Raw genomic sequence first — 25,058 nt, 5'->3', positions numbered from 1 at the left:
GCTCCGGTTCGACGCTACCCAGGGCACGCTTTCCTCAAAATAAGGCAAATGGTATTTCTTTGATATAAACATAGGGAGGCTCAGCCAAGAGATGGTAAAATCTCTTTTAAAGAACACATGGGGTACTCTTGCGTGTTTCTGGGTATATTCGTAGGAATAAAGGCGGATCAGGAAAGAAAGCTTCAAAGAGGTGAGGCTGAGCCCGCGGAAGGTCCCGTCTGCGAGCACCGTTCTGGAAGCAAACCCTGGCGCTGCAGAGGGTCGCCCCCGGCGCTGCGCCTTCGTTTCCACTAGGAGAGCTCAGCGGGCGGCAGCTCCCCGGGCAGGAGGGCTGCTTCCTTCCTTGCAACCCCTCAGCTGCTCCGAGCCTCCCTGCTCCTGCCTCCCTCCCACTGCTGCTCTTCGCTTGTGGGGCCGGGAGCCACCTGCCCCGGTGCACTGTGGCGGGCGCAGGAGCTGTTACTCAGTATGGAAGAAGCTCTAGCCGTGCAAGATGTTGGTAATGGATCTTGCCATTCAGGTATAATTTGGTGCTTTTTTTCTTTCTTTAGGAGGGGAGGATTTTTGTTTGTGCATGTAGTTCTTTCTTTTTTCTTCAAAAATGGAATTATTCATGAAATATCAGTTTTCCAACAAGTTCTAATCAAGCATAACAAATGTGAAATTACTCATGTCCTCAGTGCTTCCTGACAGGTATTTGTAGGGATTCACTCTGGTGACTTAAGCTGGCATAATTAAATATGCCATACAATGAGTACACTTTCAGGGGGATGTTACCAGGTAAGTTCTGCACATAGCTGTCTACTTGCTGACTGGTGGTGCGATAAGTAACCCAGCGCCTTGTTTACCAGCTTTCCAAACTTGGTAAGGAGCAGAAAAAATCCTTATTCCTGTCCTCGAGGTGTCTGTCAGATTTGCRAGACCGAGGGTCGACTTTCACTTTCCAGTGAAAGTGAACTTTTTGCTTTTTTTTTTGGGGGGGGGGGACAGAATATAAAGCTAACCTTTTCTTTTGAAAAGGTTGTCAACTATAATGGACAGCAAATACTCAGTTTGTTGGTATCTAGTTATCATCTGGCCAGTTTGCCAAATGAATCTCCATTTGCTTTAATAGTAAGCTAACAGGTGTATACCCCATGTAGGAATCATGCGATGGCAATATGTAGAGGCCTCAGTGTCTCGGATTTCCTCTCCTTTGAGTAGGAGGCAAGTTCATTCCAAYTTGCCTGTATGCTCATTTATATGTGCCACCGCCAAAAGAGTGGTTCTGCTCTTATGTACTCCCTTCATCCCTTTTTAAAGAAAGTTATAATGTATTCTTTTTCAGAGGATCTGCCTGCAAGTGTAATCATTAGACACAGATTTGCCTGTGTTATGTGTGTGTCAGGGGGTGGGTATATAATAGGGTATATAATATCTTGACTGTATTTCTAATGCTTTTTTCTTTAAAGCAGGATGAACTGTCAAGCCAAATGCTGTCTGCTTAGATAGCTTTTTAGCTACTGCAAAAAGCACTGTGATTTCAGGCAGCAGGTGTTGCAGGTTATGTGTTAAGAGATGAGAGGAAGAGATGAATCTCTTTCACCCCTAAGGTTAGAGTTTTGCCCATCACCAGCCCTTTTCTAGAAGGGCAGCCATGAGCTGTGCAGGACTGGGCAATGCTTCCAGAAAAATCAAGCTGGTTGTTTAGAAGTGGCTGCTAACAAGCTGTCCTTGTTCTGCTGCTTCCCTGGGCTCTGCCTTGCTTGGGCTGAGCTTGGTTATCAGCCGCCTCCTCCTCAGGCCTGCGAGCTGCTGGCTCTTCCCCTGCTCCCCTGCCGCTGCTGGTCACTGTCCACTAAAGTTGTACCCAAGGATGCCATGTGCAGACACAGCTGTTAAGAAATAAAAATGTTTATTATCACTTGTGTGAGGAATGAGGCTTTCATCCCCAAATCCCAAATATATTACTAACAGTTTTCAGTTTTGTTTAGTAGCCAGTTTTCCTCAGATGTCTTTTACGGGTCACCCATGGTTATTCCTCTCTGGTTACTCTCCTCCTTTCTGTCCACTGCTTTGGYGCTTCATACCTGAGTTTTTCCTGTGTGATCCTTTTTTTCCCCGAAAATAGGTGTTTTTCTTTCCTTAATATGACCAGATTTGTTTTGAAATTCCTTCCAATGACGAGTGTAAGGTTAGCTTGTGTTTGTGGATATATTCTTCCTGTTTTTTGTTTGTCTTTATTTATTTTGCAGGTTAGATTTATGCCCCAATAGCATCAGCAGATGAGGGTTGTACTGCAAGTCAGCTTTGTAAGCTACCAGCTAGAGACTAGAAATCTAAGTTATCTTTGCAATTCCTTTTATCTCCTTGTTCTCCAACTCTCAGCTTAGTGGTTTGACCTTTACATAAGCTATTTTCATCAGCGTTTGCCAAGGTTTTCTTAAACACTTTAGCAGTGTTTTGCAAGTGTAGAGCAGAGCACAAATGTTAACTATTTCATTCTGTATCTGTGTTCAGTTGACTTTACCCTCCCCCGTTTAAGTAGAGTGACTCAAACTTTGGTCCTCTGATTCATTGTTTCAAATTCCACTTTGATTTTGAAACTTGCAAGGAAGTGTCCATGTAATTCTTCTTTTTTTCTCCATAGGTCACCTTACATTTGAATCCAATTTCATCAGTGCATATTCACCAAAAGCCTCTGGTATTCCTTCTCAACTCTCCGTTGCCTCTGCTCTGGAAGCTAAAAACAGAAAGACTGGCACCTGGAATCCGAAGGGTGTTCTTTGTAAGTATACACAGTCCTCTGACCTGCTCTGTATCATAGCTGCTTGTTGCACAAGACATAGAGTTAATGGCATTCATTTGGAAAGTTTTTAAACATACATTAAAAAAAAAAAAAACAGGAGGTCAAGTTTCAGTATAGGGCTCTGGGGAACAGTTAGGTGACAGGGAAGAGCAGTTTGAAAAAGCATGCAATTACTTGCTGTGTGAATTTAAAGAAAAGAAACCCAAACAGCTTTTATAGAATTTGCATGTTGTGTAGTTATTAACACTAGTAGCAGTTTGAGTCTGAAAAGCAGTGTGGATATAACAGATTGACTGTTGTGATTAGAAATTTGATACTACTGTAATGCAAAAAGCCTCAAAGCAATGGGAGATGTGGGTAGATGCTAGTTGTGTGGTCTGTGACCAAAATGAAAGTCTGTATGTATTAAGCTCCATGTGTACAGTGCAGGGTTATGTCCCTAATGAAGCTCCATCTATTGAAATGACCGAGCTAGGTCCAAAATGATGTCATTTTTGTTTTTCAGAAAGCCTGGAGCACTGCTGATAATGTAGGATCCAAATATTACCTAGTATTTGTAAATCATGTCCTTACAGTTTGCCAGGACATTCAAGTTTGCTATTTGTAGTGAAACGGACAAGTTGTTTGGATTAAATTTTTAATATGTGACATCATGTCTAATCATGAGTTGTCTTTATTAGTGTTGCAGCTTTTACTATATTCAACTCTAATTGTAGAATTACACTTGATTATTTTTAGCTATATCCTTATAGGGTTTAATTTTGCTCTCCCAGCACAGCTGACAGAGGCAGGCAAGACTGCCTCTGCAATATCTGATGGGAACTTAACGGGGTCACTACCTCACCAGGAGGGGAAGTGGTCAGTGCTGCAGCATTATCACAGAGGGAAGGGATACTTCTCTCTGACCTTGTAAGGTGGTGATGCTGTTAAGTGCACCAAGAGTCCCATCACTCACGGGATACCAAAAGCCTTCTGGGATTGTTTTTGTTTTTCTTCTAATCAGAGTGCAAGAGTAGGAATATGCTTGATATTTTGAACTTTGAAGGACTTCATCCTATTTCCAGTGCAGTTCGTTTGACTGGTGTCAAGACCTTTGGTTGATCTCTAGCTTGTTAGATACTTATGATCTCAGGTTTTCTCATTATTGGGTAAGAGACTCTTGCAAGAAAACCATTGCAGTTCAGATCTGCTTTGCAAATGATTGAAGAACAAGATGATGAACAATGCAAGAGTCACTTTCCTCTGCTGGCCCTTTTCACCATTTAATCAAGTCTTGGTCCTACAATTACWACATCATTATTCCCATTCCATATCAGCTAATTCATTTCCAGCTATTTCTTCCCCTCTTCTCCTTTCCTACAGTATATCCTTTTGTGGTCTGGACTTCTCACGCTTGCCTTGCCTGGTCTCTGGGAGTGAAGTGGTGCTGTGCTGAGGGCTGTCCATTTCCATGCAGCAGACGGCTCTGGTGTTCAGACTGCGATTGTGCTGGGCTTGCAGTTTGGCTCAGTGGGGCTTCAGCAGGCTACATTAAGCCATAGGAACAATAGGAATGTGCCTAAGGCCTCAGCTGCCAGAATTGCATGATAAGCTAAGTGTTTGCTTCAGAAAATTGTTTCCCACTCTCTGGGTTACGAAAACAGGCTTGAAAATGTGAGCAGCAGCAGTTACCTTTTGTGTCAAGCAAAAAGTCATTTGACCTGCAGTACTGCCACAGCAGACTTGGGCACAGATGCAGCAGGAAGGGGTGGACCGTCTCAAGTGGGGCAGAGGTCCCTAATAGATCCTTTGGTTTGTTTTTCCCATTGGTGGGACTCAGATATCTCCCTTTAATGCTCTGCCTGATAAGGGCTGGATGTTGTGGTGTCTTACCTCCTCCCAGCACTCGCTTGTGGTGCTGGAATAACACTGCTAACAATTAGCTGAGTAAATAAGAGATCTTTCCTTTCTGTAGGCCTTTTTGTTGTGAAGAATGAACTATCTCTCAGTGTTGACTTGTTCCTAATTGTGATTAAACATCTGAATAGCTCTAAAAGGCAGTTTCAGATCTCTACAGATGCCAGATAATTCATATTTTTCCTTCCACAGGGTTAGATTTCTACTTTTCTTTTTTATAAAGAGCTTGAAAAACAAGATTCCAGAACCAAAAAACATCAGGGTACTGATCCACTCCTACTTCTGCCAGTTTAATCTCTACAGTCTTTTTCTTACCAGCATTTCATTTCTTCTCTGTTCTCTCTTTACAAGATTTTCTCCCCCCAGCAAACATAAGCTGGCTTCATTCTTTTATCTGGGCCCTTCCCACTTTTCCTGTACCAGTTTCTCAGTAGCTGTTATGCATTGATAGTAGGCCATGAGGTTACAGGTTAAATGACTTAAATTGTAATGATCATCCATTGCCTTTCCACAGTTCCATTCTGTCTGCTCACAAAGACGAATACATTATTTTCCAAACAGTTTGCTAGAGAACGGTAAAAAAAAATTAWGTGGCACAGAAACCTATAGGTAATACTAAGGAAGTTCTAGCAAAACATATGGGCAAGTGCAACACTCCAAAAAGAAATGGGTAAGTGTTAGTTTTGCACTACAGATGTGTGTCTGTGTTAGGCCATGCCAGGTTGCAATCACTTAGACTGCCTCTGACCTAAAGATGAAGTCTTCCCAGTTTGAGCTGCAGAATAAGAGTTCTTGATTCCAGGTGAGTCATGGAGCAGATGGACGTACTGTTTTTGCTCTGGTTGCAGAGAGACTCCTTGCTTCGTTGCCAGAGCCTTCCGTAAGTTTCAGAGAGTTAAGCCTACAAGTGTGAATCACAGTTCCAAGGGTGCAGAGTGCAGAACTTGTTTTCTGGCCCTTGTTGTTTGAAAATACTTTGGCTTACCCGTGTACTTCTGCAGCTCTGTCTTGTTCAGTCTCCTTGATTTCGTAGCCAAGCCAACAGAATATTCTGAATCATAAAAGATTTCATATTTAAAAAACCGTAAAACCTTTTTTAGTGTCCCTGAATTATATATTCAAAACAGAAATGTGTCACACATACCATAGGAGTGTCATAACTATTGTGTCTGTTTCTATGGAAGCCTTAGGCAGGGTAATCACTGACTTCCCAGTTTTTCAAACTTTTCATGCAGTAAGTTCATCTAGTCACAATTTTCTTAATGTGCTATATTTGAAGTCTGAATTATACTGCTTTATTAATTGATCCCTATTTAAAGAGGTGGTGTAAAGAAGTTTAATTGTCAACTTCTGGGACTCATTGGTGATAAGCAAAATATCTCTAGAACCAGCTCAAAGTCACTAATTAAAGGGTCATGTAACCATTTAGTGAAGTCCCAGTTATTTATTTCTTCGTATTACTAGCTTTTAATTTTTATCCCTGTGAAGCATCGTCAGGTTGTTGCAGGGAAGTATATTTGAATAAATCAAATTACAAGTTAATTATATAAAAAGATTCAAGGTTAGTTCTGACAAAGATGACTTGCATGTGAGCGGATGATACATCAGAGCACTCCATAAAGCACTGTTAGTGCTGTTGTGCAAGTGGAGAAACTAAGGCACACAGATTAAATGATGTTTATGTTGCAGTAGGGAGTAGAATCAGGGCTGTTTATACTCAATGTCCTCATTAGTATGATGATCTGCTACCTTAAGTCTGTGAATTCACTGTTTCAGTTTTCACAGCAATGGTTTGAATCAAGACTGCAAAACTAAGTAGCCCTAAATTGCTTTTTCTAAAGGAAGGGATTAAAAGATTTAAAGCTCAGGTCAGCACATCTCCAAAAGACCAGGAAAACACATGGTAGTGCTGAGTAGTTCTGGAGTTTTAACTTCTTACAATACAGTTAAAGCTGAGATTTTTGCCTTTGGCCTCGTCCTCTATTAGACAGAAGTTTAAAATGAATGGGGCAGAAAATCCAGTCTTTGTGAATATGATTTCAGTATAGAAAGAAGCACAAAATACATTCTGCAAAACATTTTTCAGTGGAAAAATAGAAATAGCACTTAAATTTGGCATTTGTGGGTGGACTTGCACTTACTTTTACCATRTTCTGTGCCTAGCTTCACTCAGCACAGTGTCTTGTCATATTTTATCTACATCATGCAGGCAGCTCACAGTTTCAAAAAATGACTCTTCAAGGCTAAACCTGACAATGGAATAAATTATCATAAAATCAATAGAATGTCCCAATCAAATCGAAGACTGCTCTGTTAACATCCAGGTTTTTAAATTTCATGCTTTGTAGAGTTTTTTTTTTCAAACACATTGCAGCAAATGCAAGCAAAGTGATGCTTACTAAATGACAATACTTTGGATGAAGCTGTCTGAGGCAGTGCCCAGGGCGCTAGACTAGTCAGGAGATCTTTGCTCGTCTGTTGCTTTGCTGTGCTGTTGTTTTGCTTCTTTGTGCTTCTTTCTCCATGTATAAACCACAGAGAATTCTAGTAAACAGTTTTAACAGCAACAATGAAGTTTGCATCTTGATTAAAAAAAAAAAAAAAGCATAGAAGTTGAGTTTGCTCTCATTGTGTTAAAAATAAATATTCCTAGGAATAATGGTATTTCCATCCCAAAACACCTGAAAAAGGTTAGTACGTGAACTTTGCCTGACCTATGTAACCAAAAATTACTTCRATTACAGATGTATCTAGTCATATTGGTCTGATAAGATATACTTACATGTCATAAAAATTTAGCRGAGTTTGAAGACTCGCATTTTCTGTTCAAGAGCTCTGGGCTGGAAGACCAGCCCCTTTGTCGCTCGGGGAAAGTCTGCCCTGTTCAGCAAGGGGGATATCTAGCACTTCTACTAAATATTCCATTCTCTTTAGCAGGAAATAAATGCCAAAATTATATTGGACGTGGGGGAGTGGGAGATGGAGTTAAAATGTATCTTCAGCAGTGATTAAACTGGTAGGTTGTGACAGTTCTCAATTTTACATAGGCTAGGCAACACCTGTGGAAAATCGGAAAATGCTTTTACCTGTGATATGTTACAGGTCAATCTTGCAGAAAAAACATGCCTGATCTCCTGACTACCAGTTCTCCTTAAATTCTGTATAACAAAATAATCTCCTCCCTCCCCCCTCAAGTCATAATTTTTCTCTTTCCCCAAAAGCAGTTTATTGCAAACATGTCTTGGCAAAAAACCAAAAGATCYATGAAACTGCTCAGAAAGAGGGTTTTACAGGTGCTGCCCAGCTTGTGAATTCTTCCTTTAGAGCTGGTATCTTTCACCATTGCTTTTGTAGCCTAGCAATTTCTTTACTGGGCTAGTGAAGCTAGTGAGAATGAAATGAGTGAGAAGATGGACCCAATCCTTTGCAATTTTTGACAGCAATCACTGTTAGAATAAATCTTTTTTTTTTTWWWWAAAAAAAAGTCTTCGATAGCTACATATGTAACTGTTTATAATATTTAACTAAAGATGTGATTCTTCAGGTCTGTCTTTGAGGTTTGTTATTCAAGTAATTGAATAAGTAAGAGTTACACATGAGAAAGTGCTTGTGCAATAGCCTTACTCACAGGAACCCCTTTAATAGGACTGACTGTGTGCAGTAAGTCAGTAAAATGGAGGCGGGGATAAGGAAGCAACAGCAGGAATAATAAATGCAAAACCAGACCATGTGCTCTTGGCTTGAGATTTTTTTTTTTTAAAAAAAAAAGCTCTAATCAAAAAATCAGTTATAGGATAAAGAGTTTAATTATTAGTCATATATGTATTTCTAAGAAGAAGAAAAAAAGTTCTTATTTTAGCCAAAAGCTGGTTTATTCCTTTTACTTCACGAAAATATGGTTCACATATTTTGGGTCTCTGCCACCAAACCACAGGCTGTTCTGCAGTTTGCACTAAATTTTGGATGACTGACAAAAYTCACTGAAAAACAAGTGCTATTTGTTTTCCTGTGCCTAGTATTTAACGGGAAATCAGGAGGCTAAATTTCCAATCACTTGTTAAACAGACCCAGATGTGAACAGAGTGCTCTGCTAGAAGAGTGAGGAAGGATAGGAAATGCATGACTAGTGATAAATTCGGTATAAATAGTGACCTTTCACTATTCCAAGTAAAATGCAGTAGATTTTTGGTGTTGTGTAACAGTGTGAAGAGGAATTTAAAAGGACACTTACATTTGTATAGAATACTGCGTTTGTTTTTTGTTTTAATCTTTGTCCTACTCAGAAGCTGGAAATAATCCTGTAGTTGCCCTTTTCCGCTTGGCAAAGTTCATATTCCTCCTTCCCCTCCCCGCACCATTTCCTTGCCTTTTGAAAGAATGTGAAAATAACATTAAGTGTCTAATTAAAAGCCATGTTTAGTAAACAAAAATTCTTATTATGCTTTTTCACAATAGAAAATTTCCCTGTAGCCCTTGTCACGTGGCCTGATTCAACCCCCTCCAAAATACTGCTTGTATGAAGTCTGTATAATTGGGACTTTACTCCCAGAAATATCAGAGGGAGCTCAGGTTACTTACATTCTTGGCAGTAGAGCAGAGGGGTTTTTGTCAGAAGTAGGGATGGTAGAAAATGACAGGGTGGTAAAGACATGTTTGAAAGTGATGCGTTGTTTGTGTTGCGTAGAACAGATTTAAGATTTACAATAACACTAGTAATGCATCTTTAAATAGAGTAAGGATCTATTTTTCATTCAAAACTTGCTTCATGAAGGCGTTACGGAAGAGAAGTGATTTTTTTTTTGCTTAGGAAGCAAGATGTAGTGTACAAAGCAAATATGTAGTGTATGGCAAAAATGTCTGTWTGTGGTAGTCTGATGTCCCAAAATAGTGATTTTTTTTTTTTTTTTTATGATACAGAGGCATCTTTTGCTTTCATTGAAACCACTCTGGTCTCAGGTGAAGTGTTTCAAAAATAYTGGCTTGGTGGTACTGTGGCAAATTTCAGAAACAGCGTAGTAGTTCAGTGTGCCTCAGTTTCTTCTTTTAGGGGACCATCAAATTCTGGTTTTGAATAAATTAAAGCACTTTTTTGGAGCCTGCTCTGTTATTGCGTAGGTCCTGTTTGCTCTCCATCCAGTTCCTTTAGTCTCCGGTGATTTAAGCAGTCTTTGCAAACTTGGGCTTTAGTGCTTAGTGTTTCATTAGGCTTCTGGGGCTGCCTTCACGGGCCGCTGCTGCAGCCAAAGCTTGCTGCTGGTGGTGTGGGCTGCGCAGGCCTGGATGCTGCTGCCTCCTGGGGGTCTCGTGCTGGTCGTTCTCGTTGCTGCCACTGAATGACCCCGAATGCTGCTTTTCCTTGCTGTTCCTCCCAGAGCATGGGTAGAGCACTTCCAGAGGGAAGGTCGCTGGTAGTTAGGAAAACCATTATCTTGCCACTGCATGCGTATTTCTTGGGCTGTATGTTAAACCACGTTGCAAGAGCTAGGAGAGAAATAACCTTCTGTGAACGAAGGGTGAAGTATGTTCCCAGAGCCATTCTGCAACAGGCTGAAGGGCTGAAGCAGTTACCTGGGAGAGCTTCTCTCTGCTCACGGCTCCTTCCCTTTACTTGCTTCCATGAACTGGGGGTTTAGCTAGTGGAAGTTTACAGAAGCAAGCTTTGGCAGACTACTGGTGCTGGTGATGTGGAGGTAATAAATCACAACAGGTTTTGTTACTGAGTCATTGATTCCAGTGGAAACTATAGCTGCAGTTGCATAGATACGCTTTAATTCTCCCCTTCTCATCTTCCCACTACATTAAATCTAACCTGGAACAGAGTTGCTGGAAAGGCTTCTGCTGCCTTATTTTGTTCATGTCAACTGAATGCGTTATATTGATTCTGTTAAGATTATGTTAAATTAATATGAGATGAGTGGACAATCAGCTGTGTATGATTAATACAGATAAACTGCTTCCTGCAGCCTTGAACTTTGGCRAGAGGTTTCCCCTCCACCTGCATTTTTTGTCATTCTAGTAGCTGTTCTATGGGAGTTCTRAAAGCTGCACTTGCTTTGCAATGCTTTCAACTTTAATAGAAAATTTCAGCTTTCCCTTCAGATGCATGGCAATATGCAAGAGTGATCCAYGAAATTCGGCTTTTGTTCTGAGAAGCGCTGAGCAGCATTAATTSCTATTGAGATCTCTGGTAGTTGTGGAACTTGCCATCTCCTAGGGAGCAGAATTAAAATCTGCAGATAAGAAATACTGATTCTTTTATACCTTTGTTTTGAAAAATGGAAGTGGAATTTTGTGATGACTCTAAGTGGTCTTGAGAACACTAAATTGAAAATGGAAGATGAACACTAAACTGAAAATGAAAAACTTTACTGATATATGAAAGCATCTTATCTCTGTGGCTGGTAAGGGCTGTACAAAACTGTTAGGTGATTCACAGACGTGTGACACATTTATGTTGCATCTGATTTCGAAAGCAACATTTTTCTTAACCATCTACCAAACAGGCTTGTGCTCTTGGTGATGATTGCATGTTGTGTGCGCGGATTCATGAACAATGAAGGAGATAGGTTTAGATTCAGAGTAACTAGTATTTCTCTGTTCGTGTTTTTACCCTTTCCTTTAAAGGGACCAAAGCATATCGATGCATACTATCAAAAGCACTAGCTGACTCCCAACAGTATGTGTGGGCTTTTCTGACATTTGCTTCAAACTTTTGTATTATACTCTGAGCGGATTTATTCCCTTCTTACAAGTTGTGTTGCAGATCTGATATTATACAGCTCAAGTGAAAATATGAAGAATGTTTCTCTTCTCGTTTATTTGCCTCAGTCTTGGCTTTCTGGCTCATTGCTTGTGCTGGAGAGGCTTCGATGGCTCGTAGTGGTGCTGGTGCTGTGAGGGGGGGGGAGATTCATGCTGGGTAGTGCGGGAACTTCAGGAGCTTCTCGTGGGTATTCAGAGGCGTCTCTTGCAGGTGCCTTTCTCTCTCTAGGATACATAAAGAACATGTTTGCTTCTTCAGTATTCTGAGGGATAGCTACATTAAATAGTTAAATGTCATAAGGCAAACCAAGTAATATCCCTGATGAATCAGATTTTTTTCTTTTTTAAGGAGAGAAAGAAATAGGTAAAATAAGAAAGAGAAGGGCTATTTTCAGTGTTTGCAATGCTCATGCACACCAGTGTATATATTTGATACCACTGATGGCTGGTTCTGAGGAATGGTGACGTATGCAATTTGGCTCTCATCTGTCAGGTAACTCCTGTCCTAAGTGCTATGGCAGTGTAGCAAAGGCAGTTTTTGTAAGACCAGAAAGTTTTCTTAAGAGAGATAAAAAGACCTTTTGTCAAAATGAGAGATGCATGTTTTCTTGTCAATGTACAGTGCAAAGAAAATTGCACTCGCCATTTCCCCCGGTGGTCAGCGAGCTTTACTGGGCTAGTTGTGTGCATAAGAAGAATACGTACTTATTATATGTCCTGTTCTTGGCAGAATGCTCAGCTTTTCAGTAGTAAGTTTCCAAAATACTATGTTTGATACTTGCTTTCTCTGGCTGCAGGGAGAGCCTTTTGATCTGCGTGTCTTGCTACGGTTAGTGTCCACAGGCAGTGTGTTTTGGGCCTGCAAGCTGATTCTCCCGAGCCCTGGTCGGGGTTGGAGGTTTCCTCGCGTCACCTCGGGAGCGTGGCAGGGCGCGTGGGTGAGCTCAGCAGCGGCCGCTGCCCGTGCAGTCATTTTGAATATCTTCACAACAACAGGAAGAAATAGAGCTGGGGCATTTTTTCCACTCGGCAACCTCTGAAAGCCACCACCAAAGGAGATGAAGCGAGGAGATAAGAGTGGATATGGCAGCAGTTTCCTATGCAGCCAGTAGGCAGTGTAGCGCTCAGAAAACCTGTAGATATATTCCTGAACATATAAAATATTCTTTGGTTCAAGTGCTCTGGCATGCCCTGAGTACTTTAAAGAGCAAGCTGCTTTTGGTTTGTTCTGAAGCATAAGTAGTTAATGTTCAAGGCAGGTGTTGAAACAAAGTGATGGTTGCCTTTTTTGGAAGAGTCGGTTGAATGCTTTCCAGAAAAAATAACGTGCTTGGCTCACTTAACTTTGCCTTAGGTCCTTGTAGTAAAAATCCCAACATTGGCAAGCACAGCAGGCTCTGCAGTCCTTTTTAAAATGTGTAGTGGAACCAGCATTTCAAATAGATTTCAGTGTGTGATTGAAAAATAAATGATCAGCTTCATATTTATTTAAAGGTGCTTACTACATCRTCATTTAGTGAGGGTGTTTGTGCCAGGCTTTGCTGTTGCTCTGCTTTCTGTCTGTGCGTTTCTCCCTGCTATGGCCCGGTATCTTYGGGGTTCACTGGCAGCACCTTGCTCGCAGGAAGCCACTCATCATGCCACAGAATAGTGCACAATGTTTTGAAGTCTTAATAATAAATGGAAAAACAAGTATATTCTGGGGAAGAAAGCTGTTATGTTAACAGAAGTTTAACAGTCTCACATACCAAGTGGAAAATACAATAAAAATGCATTATTGTACACTGACGCATCTCTTACATCAGTATTCAGAAAGATTACTGTTTTTCTCTCACGTTTTTCTCAAATGTCCTAAGGAGTTGCGCTAATACTTACTTACTCTGTTAGTGACTATAAGAAGTGCCAGTAACGTTATGAAACTGTGTATGTGAAAGGCTTTTGCTGTAGTTCTCAAATACACTGTGTGGCATTTTTGAAGTTGCTGAGGAGTTTTGGTTACTGAGGTGCAATGACAGCATGCATGGAATAACCCGGGAAAATAATTGATTAAATCCTTAAAGCCTGCAGCCTTCCTGCACAAGAGGTTTTCCTGGTTGTGCCGGGGCCGCAGTAAGATCCTGAGCGTGCAGAGGCAGCGTGGCTAGGCGGTGCCCCGTGCTGCTGTGTCCGCGTGCTCGTCGTCCCGTGGGACCGTGCCCACCGTGAAACTGAACGTGCGCTAGGAGCGGACCGCTGCGTCCTGGAGGGGCCYCGTAAAAGCAAGCCGTAGTAGAACTACTTTTAAGTAGTGGAATTACAAAGTGAATCCTACAAGCTGAGTAGTACTTTTTAAAGGTATCTGTGTGGCTACTTTTTCCTAGTGCCCACTTTGAGGGGAGTGGATTTTCCTTAGTGGGTTATACCAACAGCGGGAGTCTCTGAAGGTGCCAGCGGCAGCTGTCGGGGTGTATTGAATACAGTACAGGAGCATCTCGCTGTTCATCTCCCTACGAAGGCAGAGTTTGCTTCCTTATTTGAGAAGCGTGTTGATATGGTATATTCTGTGTTACACTGACTAAAGTTGGGGTTGTTTTTTTCAATTTAAAGGAAGTGTTTTCTGGTAGTCAGATGAAAAACAACAAAAAAGGAAAATCGTTCAGAAGTGATACAGATGTTACTTTAAACTTTGGAAACCATTCTGGTGAAAGCATCAAGAATTCCTAAGTGGTTTTCTGTGACAGGTCTGGTCAAATTGAACTCTGAATTACRTAGGTCTCTTAGAGGAGAGTATGCGATATGTGCGTAATAAATACTAATGTAACAGCTGGAGGCACAGGGAGTAACTTTGAAATCCTTTCTATATGCCGGGGCATAATTTATATCTCTACTTTCACTAATATTTGTTTATGAGAAACAAACTGATACAGAGCATTGTGAAATAGTGCTATTAACAATAGTCCCAGGGCAGGTCATGGTTCGTTGCTTTAAGTTAATTTTTATATAATTGGAGCCTGGCTTCAGGTAATCCCTATTATTTAATTCCTATTGGTATATTTTGATGTTTAAAATGTTAGACAGATGCTTAGGACCATTATTCTGTTATAATATGTGTAAATAATAATCAGGACCAATGTTATGGTATATTTTTCACAAGTCTGATCAATGGCGTTTAGTCTTGGATTTTCAATTCAAGAAAAAATATACTTTTGTTCCATGAAAGAACGGAATGGTCTGTGTTAYGGTAGAAAGCCTTGGCATTGCAGTAAAATTTAAGAATACTTGTATATCCTCTTGCTGCAGATTTCTGTCTAACTTGTGCTCTGGTGCAGGACCTAATACACTTCTTTCTTCGTTCTTTTCCTGATGTACTGTACTGTCACTTCTATCTACACAGAAAATAGCATGCTGAATGTGGGAGCTGGTTACCTGCCCTCATACAGCCTCTTACAGGCTCTTGGGGGCTGAAATGAAGATGCTTCTCTCTCTTTACCCGCTCTGGGATACTGAACATTTCTGTATCCACCCTTGAGGGAAATTGAGGTCTTCTGCAGCTGTTACACCCTGGGAAGGTGGAGGAGAGTGACACAGTGACTCAGACCTCTTCCCAGGCTGCTCTGGCGACAAGAACAGGCTACTGCCCTGAAGTCCTGTCTACTGCAACAGCCTGGGAGTAGGAGTTGCTCAAGGGCTGGTCATGCACTACTGCAGGAAATACAGGATTCCTACTCTGACCACTTGCTAGGGACCTCTTAAGAGCTGGCATGGGGCTCAGAAATTGCTTCCTTCTGCAGCAACAGGATAGCAGAAGGGCTGATGGCTGATCTTCCTTTGCAGTAAATCCAAAATGACCATTTTTTCCCCCAAGACCAATGCAACTGAAGCAAGTCTTAGTCTGAAAGGGAATCCGAGCCTGTGCCCTCTTTTCCTCTTGAATGATGCTATTGCCTCTCCAATGGATTTGAAAATCTTAGGATTTTCCTTAAATCCTGTTATACTTGTACTTGCCATTATTCTGGCTATTTTAAGCAATGAGTTAGATTTCCCCATCAAGACCTCGGTTAATGTATTCTATTTATAAAGATTTTTCTAAAGTTGTGTGATTCATCTGCTTTGTGTCAGACCAAAGCATTCCGTTGCTTCCTGTAAATAAAGCAACAGTAAATATTTTCCCTTTCTCTTAGCCTTTCCCTTTCTTTACTCTGCATCTCTCTGTAAGTCTTTATTTGTCTGAGCTTGAAAACTCATGTTGTTCTGATCTGAGAGTTACTTCAGTAGTTCCAAGGTTTATTGAGCATCACTTCCTCCTGTCAGCTATTTCATCTGCTTTATTCTGTCTTCCTCCCATCTTTTTAGAGGCTTAGAGCCCTGCTTTATTCTGCCGCCATGTGTACCCCAGCTAGACTGATTGGTTGGAAACCTCATGCTATTTTAAAAAATATTAAAAAAAAAAAATTTAAGGAATGCAGATGTTAAAATATACGAAATGTAGGCATTGATGGCAAATAGGCTGTAATTATCTTCAATGAATGCATTTTGGTGTGACAGATTACATTGCTTAAATGTCCTACCTGTCTATGCAGAAAAATGTGTCGCACTAAAAATATGTTTTTATTCCCATCAGGTATCCTTAGGTTCCATTGTTCAGTTTGAGAAGGGAAATTTCTCTTTGTCGGCAGAAACAGAAGAAAAGCTTTTCCCTGAGAAAAATGAACATTTGCTGCARTGGGCCCAAAAGGAATATGGAGCAGTCACATCCTTCACTGAACTCAAAATATCAAGAAACATCTATATCAAAGTAGGAGAAGGTAAAAAATTTAACAGAATTGATTGACAGTTCTAGATGATGCGAATAAGTCTTGTCAAAGTAGTATTTCGCATTTATATATTAATCATTAAACAACTTTCATGTTCCAAGTGATGCAATACAGAGGGAAGAAACAGAGAAAGAAGAGCAAGTCTAAAGACTAGAGCTTGGATTTAGGCAGCTTTCAATGGATTCTGGGGCCCAGATTTTATGTTCCTAAATGTGGATGCAGAATCATTGACCAGAATCTTACAGAAACCAAATAATTCAAAAACAAATAAATTAGTCATGGTGGTGCATAGGGKGGCTTCATATAAAGGTCTGAGATCTACAAAGACCTGACTTATGTGTTTTCCCAGTATTTCCTTGAACAAGGATCCAGACTACTTTGAGCTAAGAATCATCTTCCTCACTAAGATAAGCAGCCACAGTCTAATGTTCCTGAGTGTTTTCATCACAAGGAGCAAGATTTCCTGTGCCTCTGAGCTGCATGCCAAAATCCTCAGGTGGCTGCGAGCCGCAGGGTGTATGCAATGGGCCATGGGGAGCCGACAGCAGGGCAAGCTCTGGTTGCAGGTGGGAGATGACGGCAGCTCCTCAGGGATCTCATGGGCACCTGTTAGGGTAGGGCTGGGCTGGCCGTGCACCCGAGTGACAGCAGAGCCGCTGAGCGGTGTGAGCCTCTGGAGCCCTGTCTGGCTCTTGCTTTCTCTCAGCTGGTCATATAACAGTTTCTACATGCGCATTACACTTGAACTGTTCTTAACTTGAGCTGTGCAGATAACACAAAAGCCGCAGCTTTTTTAGATGAAGAGATTACGTTCTTGGAGCAAGGCAGTYAGTTCTGGAGGAGTACCCTACTTTTCTCTGTTCAGACTCTTTTCCAGAAATATGTAGTAGCAAAAGAAGTTGAAAGACCTTGCGTTTGCTGTGTCTGTAGTTTCACAAAGAATCATCACTGAATGTAGGGAGGGCAACTTCTCTCTATCATACAGGATGACTAGGGGTGATTTTTTCCCTTTTCATAAAAAGGGACACTTAAATTCCGATGTTCTTTATGTAACAGCCTGCAATTCAGTGTTCTTTTCATACTCTGAAGAAATTGGCCAAGTTTAGAATAAAGCAAACAGTTACCAAAAACTGTTGCGAAAAAAGGCTGATAAAAGTGAACAAGAAGTGTGCTGCATAGCAGCTGGAGGACCAGCTATTTTGAAACGAATTGTTGTGTCTGGAAGTTCAGTGATGTGAATGGCAGAAATCAATGGGACATTCTAAAAGCATCCAGCAAGTACTGCTGGGCTCTGTGGCCTGCCTTAGTAGTACTTCAGCCCTATTTCTAGAGAAGCCCTTGAATAGCTGAGCAAGTTGGTTACTGGGGAAAAAAAAAAGAAAAAAAATGCCTTCTGGGAGAAACCTTTCCTAACCACCTGTATGTGATCATTTGATTTCCTGAAGCATGAGGCTTGCCCCTGAGAGTCAGAACATGCCTGTGTTGGTTTTATCCAAAACCTGCTAAATTCATGCAGGATTCCCCTCCGTGATTTTTGTTCTACTTGGCACCAGTCTTGGATTTTAATGCCAGAAGATCATTCAGAAATATATTTATTAGCTCATTAAAGTGCTCTTGGAACATATGCATGGGAGTAGTGGTCTCTGTGTTGTGGAGATGAACGTTTAATTAGATATGTCCAAAAACAGATCAAATTTTGTTTGTTGGTTTGCACATCTCCAGTCAAACTAAGCGGTTAAATATCTGAGAGCTTTGCATCATCCTTAGTGTGGTAAAACACAATTTAGTTAGGAGTAAGCATACAAAATGGAAGTTGGCAAGCAACCAAAATAGACAGTTTCTGAGAAAGCTCCTACAAACTAGCTGAACTGTAACCATATTTGATTTTGATTTAGATTCTTGGCAGAAGAATGAATGTGTGTGGGGATTATGCGTGTGTTGAGGGGTGGGGAGAGGGTCAGTTCTTGAACTGCAGCAGTTGTACAAGGAGGAGTTGTATAAAAAACACATGGGACATGGACTTGACCTACATCACTGCAGAGTGAACAGCGCAACCACTAAATTCCGCAGAAAACAGCATATGCTGATGGACACTTCAGGCTGTTGATACAAATATCACACTACCCGAGTGCCTTAGTCGAGCACCCTCAGCTTCTGCTCTCCTACTCATAGGTAGTATTACCCACCATCTGTAAGCTTCCTGACTGTGCGAGTGGTGGCCACACGGAGCAGTGCCTCGCTGTGTGCCTGGTAGATTTGAATGGCACTGTTCGCATACTTAYCTACATTTTAGCTTCTCTCAAGTTACAAAGATCTAAACCAGGAAGATTTAACATTTTAAAATCTCAGGCTGTAGCTTAATACAGCAAACAGAAAAGATCCGAAGAGAGATGATATTTCACAGGTGAAAACTGCATCTGATGCCATGGTTCTCTGAGCACTTCTGAAGCTACAACTGGGAGGCGAGTGAGTGAAGGATARGGAGGGTGGGAAATGGGGTCGGAGCTAGGTCCCTCTGAAGGATGCAGTGTGCATCTGTCAAGAGCGTAGAAGAACAGTTCATCAGATGCTGCTGTGGTGAGGAACATCGTGAAAGCTTGAACAGGCCAGAATGAGGGGGTCTGAGCAAGGGGACCCATGAAGTGGGGTTCTCCTTGCTTTGGTTTGTGCAGTAAATGAGGTGGCAAAACAGTTGCTGTGATAATTGTAACCAGATTTTGGAAGCTGGGACTGCTCCCAGTGAAAGCGATTTAGGTGCATGTTTCAAGCAGCAGAAGTCATTTTAATTCCTTGTGCTTCAGTACGATAGTATTATACAAGTCAAAAAGACTTACCAGTTAGGTAATTATTGCCTAACTACCTGGTACCATCAGACAAAATCCAGGGTGGGTATGATAGCCTAGAGAGAGCTCAATTTCAACACGCTTCTGGACTAAATAAGAAAAAAACTATTTGACYATAACAGTAGCTAGGCTGAAAAATAGCAAGGTGCAAATAATATTCCACGTATAATCTGTTTACAAGCTGTAACACTGTGCTCATGTCCTGGGAGAAGAGTAAGCCTCGGCGCTGAGTCTGAGCGTGTGTCCTGTACGTGCTGGCGCGTGTTCTGCGTGGCACAGCAAGTGTTTGGCTTTAAAGCTGTCGGTTATTGCTTTGTGGCACGTTGTGGTTTGCAGCTGTTTGGCCTGCTGCTGCCCTGCCTCACCCCAGGGTGCGTACCCCGAAGAGCTTCACCCTGCCCTACGAAGACAGACGGCGGCAGCTTTCCTGCTAGGGCTTCTGCCATACCCCCGCGTTTCCCGCGGTGCCGTTTTAAGGTTGAAGTTCTGATCTCCTTAATACTAAAGGCTAGTAACCTTCAAAATACGCTGGAGAAGAAAAGCCAGCCACCTGAGTGGCAGAGGAAAATCCCTGACACCTCGCTCATCCCCAGCTCGGGCTGTGAAAGGCAAGCTCCCTTGGACGGGATTTTTATTGCTGAGTTGAGCTGCCGCTGCCAAGGGCGTCTGCCTCGGAGAGYGACACCTGATTAATGGCTCCCATTTTCACGAAAGTCTAATGATTTTAAGCTGGGATWCTGGAACTCTGTCCAAGTTAGCCAGGAGCCTGCGGGTGACACCTAATTTGTACAGGAGGGCGCAGGCGGCGTCTGTCCTCGTCTTTGAAAGGGGGTGCTGCGCGCAGGAACGCAGGTCGCGCTGCGCGCAGCGCCGCTGCGGTTCGAGCAGCCCGGGGGGCGGCCGCTGCCGGCCGGCTGGGCCCTCCGCTGGGTGCCGGCTGGGCCTGCGAGCCAGGACAGCTGCCTGGCCCCGGCAGAGCCCCCGGCCTGACGTTCTTCCAGGCATACCTCACGTCAAATTCCATATTGGTAGTGCTTGGAGACGAGAGAGAGGCGTAGGGCCCATAAATTGACCATTTGCTGACTGTTTTGATAATTTTTCTGATTGGTTACAGACACTTGCAGCCACTTTCCGCGGTAAGTAAACAGCCCTGAAAACTGAACCGAGGGGCGGGGGGGTGTAGTGGCCGAAGAGAGAGGAGGTGGCCCGGCCGGGAGCGGCGGCCYGGCCGGCGGGAGTCGCGGCGCCTTGGGCCTGGCGGAGGCGTCTGACGAAGGCACCGGGACGGGAACGAGCTCGTGGCGGGGGCTGGTGACAGCACGCGGGCGCTTACCGCAAACCGCTCGGAGGCTGCCGTTCTGCGGCGGGACGTGTTTTGCAGCACTGCGGCAGAGAATTAAGTGCCTGTTGTCTTTTTGTGTGTGTACGTGTGTGTACATTTAYGAATTTAATTTCAGGATAGATCACTTGGGATCATTTTCCAGTCTGTGCTGTTGTGGGAGGAGCTGCGGGACTGCAGCTGTGTTCGGGGCTAATCTGGCAGGGCACGTACCAGGTGTTAGGGGAGGGCTTTTCTGGGCAGTGTGACTATTACAGCCTCGTATAGCTTTCACAGATTCTCTAGAGAAGAAGCTGAGGTTAATATTCAAAGCCTACTTCGTGTAGGTTCAGGAGAAGCGCTCTCAGTTGTTTCCACTGTGGCTGGGCTCGCAGGAGTSTCCGGTCCCTACGTAAAGTTTTCTACCGCACACAAATGAGATTTTAGCTCTAACTTAGGGAGCAAATGCTAAAAGTGGTCTCCACTCAGCTTGTGAGAGTTTGTCCACAGTTTTGCGTGCATCACGTTTGGTGCATGCTTTCTGTCTTGCTGCAGTTTTTAACAGGAAAGGTTTTTGTGGTCAAAGCAGGGCTCGGCGGAGGCTCTGGAATTCTGCTGCTGTTCCTGCAGGGCTTTGTGTGGCTTTGAACAAGGCACTCACTCCTTCTCTGTGTTGTGACAATTCATGTGTAAAGTCACCACAGAAATACAAAATGTTTAAATTTTTTCAGAGGAAATCCTGGTTATTGGTGTGCAACTTTAAAGGCTATGCATGAGAACTTAATACCAAGTGACTGTTTTTTCTTTTCTGCATAGTACATTAACAAATGCTTACGATCAGCTGAGCAATTAAAACCAAAATGCAGGTTAAATATCTATTGTAGAGTTTCCTCATTCCGGTTATAGATATTATCATCAGCCTTTCTTTCTTCAAAAACATATTTCATTCTTTTCTTGATATATTCAATTTTCCGTACACTGAAATATTTCTAGACAGCACTAACGACACAAAATGTAGGGAAATACATTAAGTAAGGAAAAGGAAAATACTTTCTATGTTTTTTAATTAAAGTAAGTTTATAATAAGAATAACGTATTTTCTAAAGGAAGGAGGAGATCCTATCTCTTTTAAATGTTTTCTGAGTTGATTTCAGAAGAAAAAACAATCTTTTTTTAAAGGTGCAAAAATCAAATTAAATATATGCATTTTGAAAAATGCTCGTGTAATTTATTTCAGAACTACTTTGAGATTTCTCTTTATATGGGTTTGTTTCAATAAATATTCAAATTCATAAGTTGAAACTGTTCTAATTAAAGTATGTATTTTACTTCAGAGATGTGCTGAACTGTTTCAGCAAGTTGTGTAACAACATTGTGTTAATTTATCATAACTACTCATAATGGATAGATAAACCTTCTAGGCTAAAGATCTGTGTCATAAAAAGTAGTGCTGCATTAAAGCAGATGCCGTACATACACGTATGTAAATAGATATGTATGTGTAAAGGTGCATATACTTTTTTTTTTCTTTTTTCTAGATCAAGTTTTCCCTCCATCGTGCAACATAGAAAAGAACTTTCTCTCTTTAAATTACCTTGCGGGATACCTACAACCAAAAACAGCAGAAGGGTGTCTTATGTCTAACTTAGTCCAAGAAAGAGAAGTTCATATCATTGAATTAATCACTCCAAATTCCAATCCATACAGGTAAAGTATCTACCAAGTATGCTAAATCTTTCTGAATTTACAGCTAAAGATTTCCTGCGTCTCTTGAAAGTCAAATGATGGTAGCCATTTCTTCATTATCAGAAGATCTTGGATCTTAGTACTTTAATAGAAACTAGTCCTTCAGTGTGTAAAGATTTTGGATCCTGCTTCAGGATTCCAGGGTTAATTTTTGTGGGCAAGACTGCAAAGTGCCTCTGTTGTGGACTATATCCTGTCCCTATTCTGTGGGCAGAAACCCTTATTAGAGTTAGATAAATTGTCAAAGTCACTGTGAACTTAGGAGGTAAGACATGTAAAATGTTCCTCCTTGGCCTGTCTCTCCTAGATCTTAGTGGCAGCAGATGAGTGGGGTTTGCTTCAGAAAATCACGCCTGTAAAAGCTCTTCATAGGTGGACAGTATTGTTGCTAGAGCAGATGTTTGCTGTGAGACTCAGGTGTTTGTCCCTTTGCAAGAAGGAAATAACAATTTCATGAGAGCTAAGGGAGAACTAAAATCTTGCTCACTGCAGACAGTCATTGGATACCCAGCATCGTCCAGTTGTCCCTGTTGTGCAGTTGTTTGGTAAATCCTGTCCCTCGTCAGGAAATTACACAGAGATACAGTGGGAGGAAGGGTTTTTTCAAGAAGGGCAAGATGTTCAAAGTACTCCCTTGCATAGCAACCTTGGGAGAGTGAGGAAGTGCGGAGATGCAGTGGGAGGTGAGTAGGTGACTCCAGATGATGTGCCTCCATGTGGCGTGAGTAACTACCCCATCCTAAACAGAGCTGCTCTTTTGCACCAACATCACTGTAAGCCCCTTGAAGCATTTTGCAGTAGCAGCCCTCTGTCTCCTTGCCCTCTGGGCTTTGGCTTTGGCTGAGAGTACATGATAAGAATTCGGAGGACCACACTACAAAAAATTTAAAAGTTTTAGTAGTAAAACTTTTAGTAGTAAAACTTTTAAGAGTAATAAATATTTGAATTTCTATTTCCTTCGTTCCTAGTTATATACATTATCTACAGCTATCTTTACAAAGTTTATATCCGCATAGAAACATATAGAAGCTAAGCTGGATATGCGTGTAACTGCAGGAGATAAAGCAAAGATCCCAAGACACTAAGGGGCGGTGTGGAATATGAGATGAAATGTGTTACTTAGGGGTGATCACGTTCTTAAGACATACAGTCTTAAGATCATCTGGAAGTAAAGATTTTTCTGTTGAATTAATACTTTGCATGAGGAGATGTTAYTGACGGGTACTAACCCATTTGCTCTACTTATTTTACTGAGGTCTTAAAAATCTGGATGTTCATCAATTTTCCAGCAATCAGTAGGCTGGACATCTGTTTTCTTTTATTTTCTTTTTAAAATAAGTATATATCCAGAAGTATTGGAAACTAAATACGACCATATAGTAATTCTTCACTAGGCAAGAGCCTAAGCAAAATAATTTCCACAATTTAACTGTATAGAGATATTCCCTGATAGTATTTGTGCTGCATTTTTTTGGTATAGTTAAACTTGTTTATTTGTCTTTTTGGGTTTTTTTTTAAGGTATGGTTTTGAGCTTTAATGCAGTTACACTGAGAGGAAACTGAAATAGCTATATTTAAACGCTGTTACAGTGGAAAAAAAAAACAGTGTTTACTATTCATTTAACTAACCTGCTCCAAATAATAGCTGAAATGAGTAGCACACTTTTTGTAAGCAAGAGACAAAAAAAACAAGTAATTATTTGTTTAAAAAGTATTTGTTTCTATTGTTACGTAAAATCATTTAAGCATATGTGGGATAACAATCTGTTTTGCACATGTTGTGTTGTCTGGGATAATCTCCAACATTTTAATCAGCTGGCCAGACACTGGAAACATGATGGATTGGAAGAAGGTTGATAGCTGAAAATTTCTGGCGTTCTGGTCTTACTTTCTCTCYATTTTCCACATATAGTGCTTTCCAGGTGGATATAATCGTTGACATTAAACCATCTCAACCAGGCGCCAAGCTTGTCAGAGACGTCGTACTTATCCTGAAGTGCAAAAAGTCTGTCAATTGGGTTATCAAATCGCATGATGTCCAGGGAAAACTGGAAGTGATTGTAAGTTTAGGCACCTTTTTCTTTCCTTTTCTTTTTCTTTTATTTTTTGATGAGGTGTCATGCTGCAAACAGTATGTAATCTGTTCAAATGTGATATGACATTGCACCATATTTATTTCTGAATGTTTTCTCTGTTAGGTGCTTTTTCTGAATTATTATTGCATTTCAAGCAGTAAATATAGAAACAATATGTTTCGGTTTTCCCTTATATGGAATATATGGACTATTAAACTGACCAGCTCATCACAGGTGCCAGGTGTTTAGTGCAAGGATTTAGGGTGTATGTCTGCTTCGCTTCTGTTGAAGATGCACCCTAAGCCTTGAATTGGATGTGCTCTTACCTCGGTGGGTCTGCAGGTTCAGCTCAGAAGCTGGAAAGCTGCCTGTGACTGTGGAAGGGGTGATGCTAGATACAAGGTGTCCACCCACATCCCTTTAGAAGTGGAAACCGTTTGCTCCTTCCGCCTGTGATGATAGTAGCCTCTGGCCCTCTCCCTCACCAGTATTTCTGTCTCCAGCAAGTGTTTGGTCAGATTGACCTCACCTCTGCTCAGACCGCAAATAATAGGTTTAAAAAAAACTAAAACCAGTGCCCCTAAAGTTATACTTTTGAAGCCATACTTAGGTATATTTGGAAGTTCCAATTCAGAATGATTTTTTGGCAGAGGCTCTGTGGCTCCACACATTTCTATTGAGAAGATGTATGTTCCCTTTCTCTAACAAAAAATAGGTCGATGTCCCAGCCTAGAAATGTGTGGCCTCTGTCTCCAGTGGCTGGTAGAGGGCATTGTACAGGTGAGCCCGGTGTTTGCTCAGGCCCACCAGTGGGCTCGTGATTAACCCTTTTGCAGT

General features: G+C 41.6%; 1 protein-coding gene across 2 annotated transcripts in view; it reads left to right on the top strand.

Moving 5' to 3' along the window:
* Nucleotides 1-25,058, top strand: part of TGFBR3 (transforming growth factor beta receptor 3) — a 112,375-nt gene that overhangs the window by 56,477 nt on the left and 30,840 nt on the right. For both annotated transcript variants that reach the window (XM_085303552.1, XM_085303553.1), the window contains exons 3-6: nt 2,630-2,767; nt 16,047-16,230; nt 21,939-22,107; nt 24,059-24,206. In XM_085303552.1, coding sequence (XP_085159678.1) covers nt 2,630-2,767; nt 16,047-16,230; nt 21,939-22,107; nt 24,059-24,206 — 639 coding nt within the window. The remainder of the gene's footprint in view (nt 1-2,629; nt 2,768-16,046; nt 16,231-21,938; nt 22,108-24,058; nt 24,207-25,058) is intronic.

Source organism: Rhea americana, unplaced genomic scaffold (genome assembly GCF_003343005.1).
Source record: "Rhea americana isolate MKP2758 unplaced genomic scaffold, rheAme1 scaffold_2, whole genome shotgun sequence".
Classification (NCBI taxonomy): domain Eukaryota; kingdom Metazoa; phylum Chordata; class Aves; order Rheiformes; family Rheidae; genus Rhea; species Rhea americana.
Note: the sequence above shows the minus strand (reverse complement) of the source record. Positions and strands in the feature narration are given on the sequence as shown.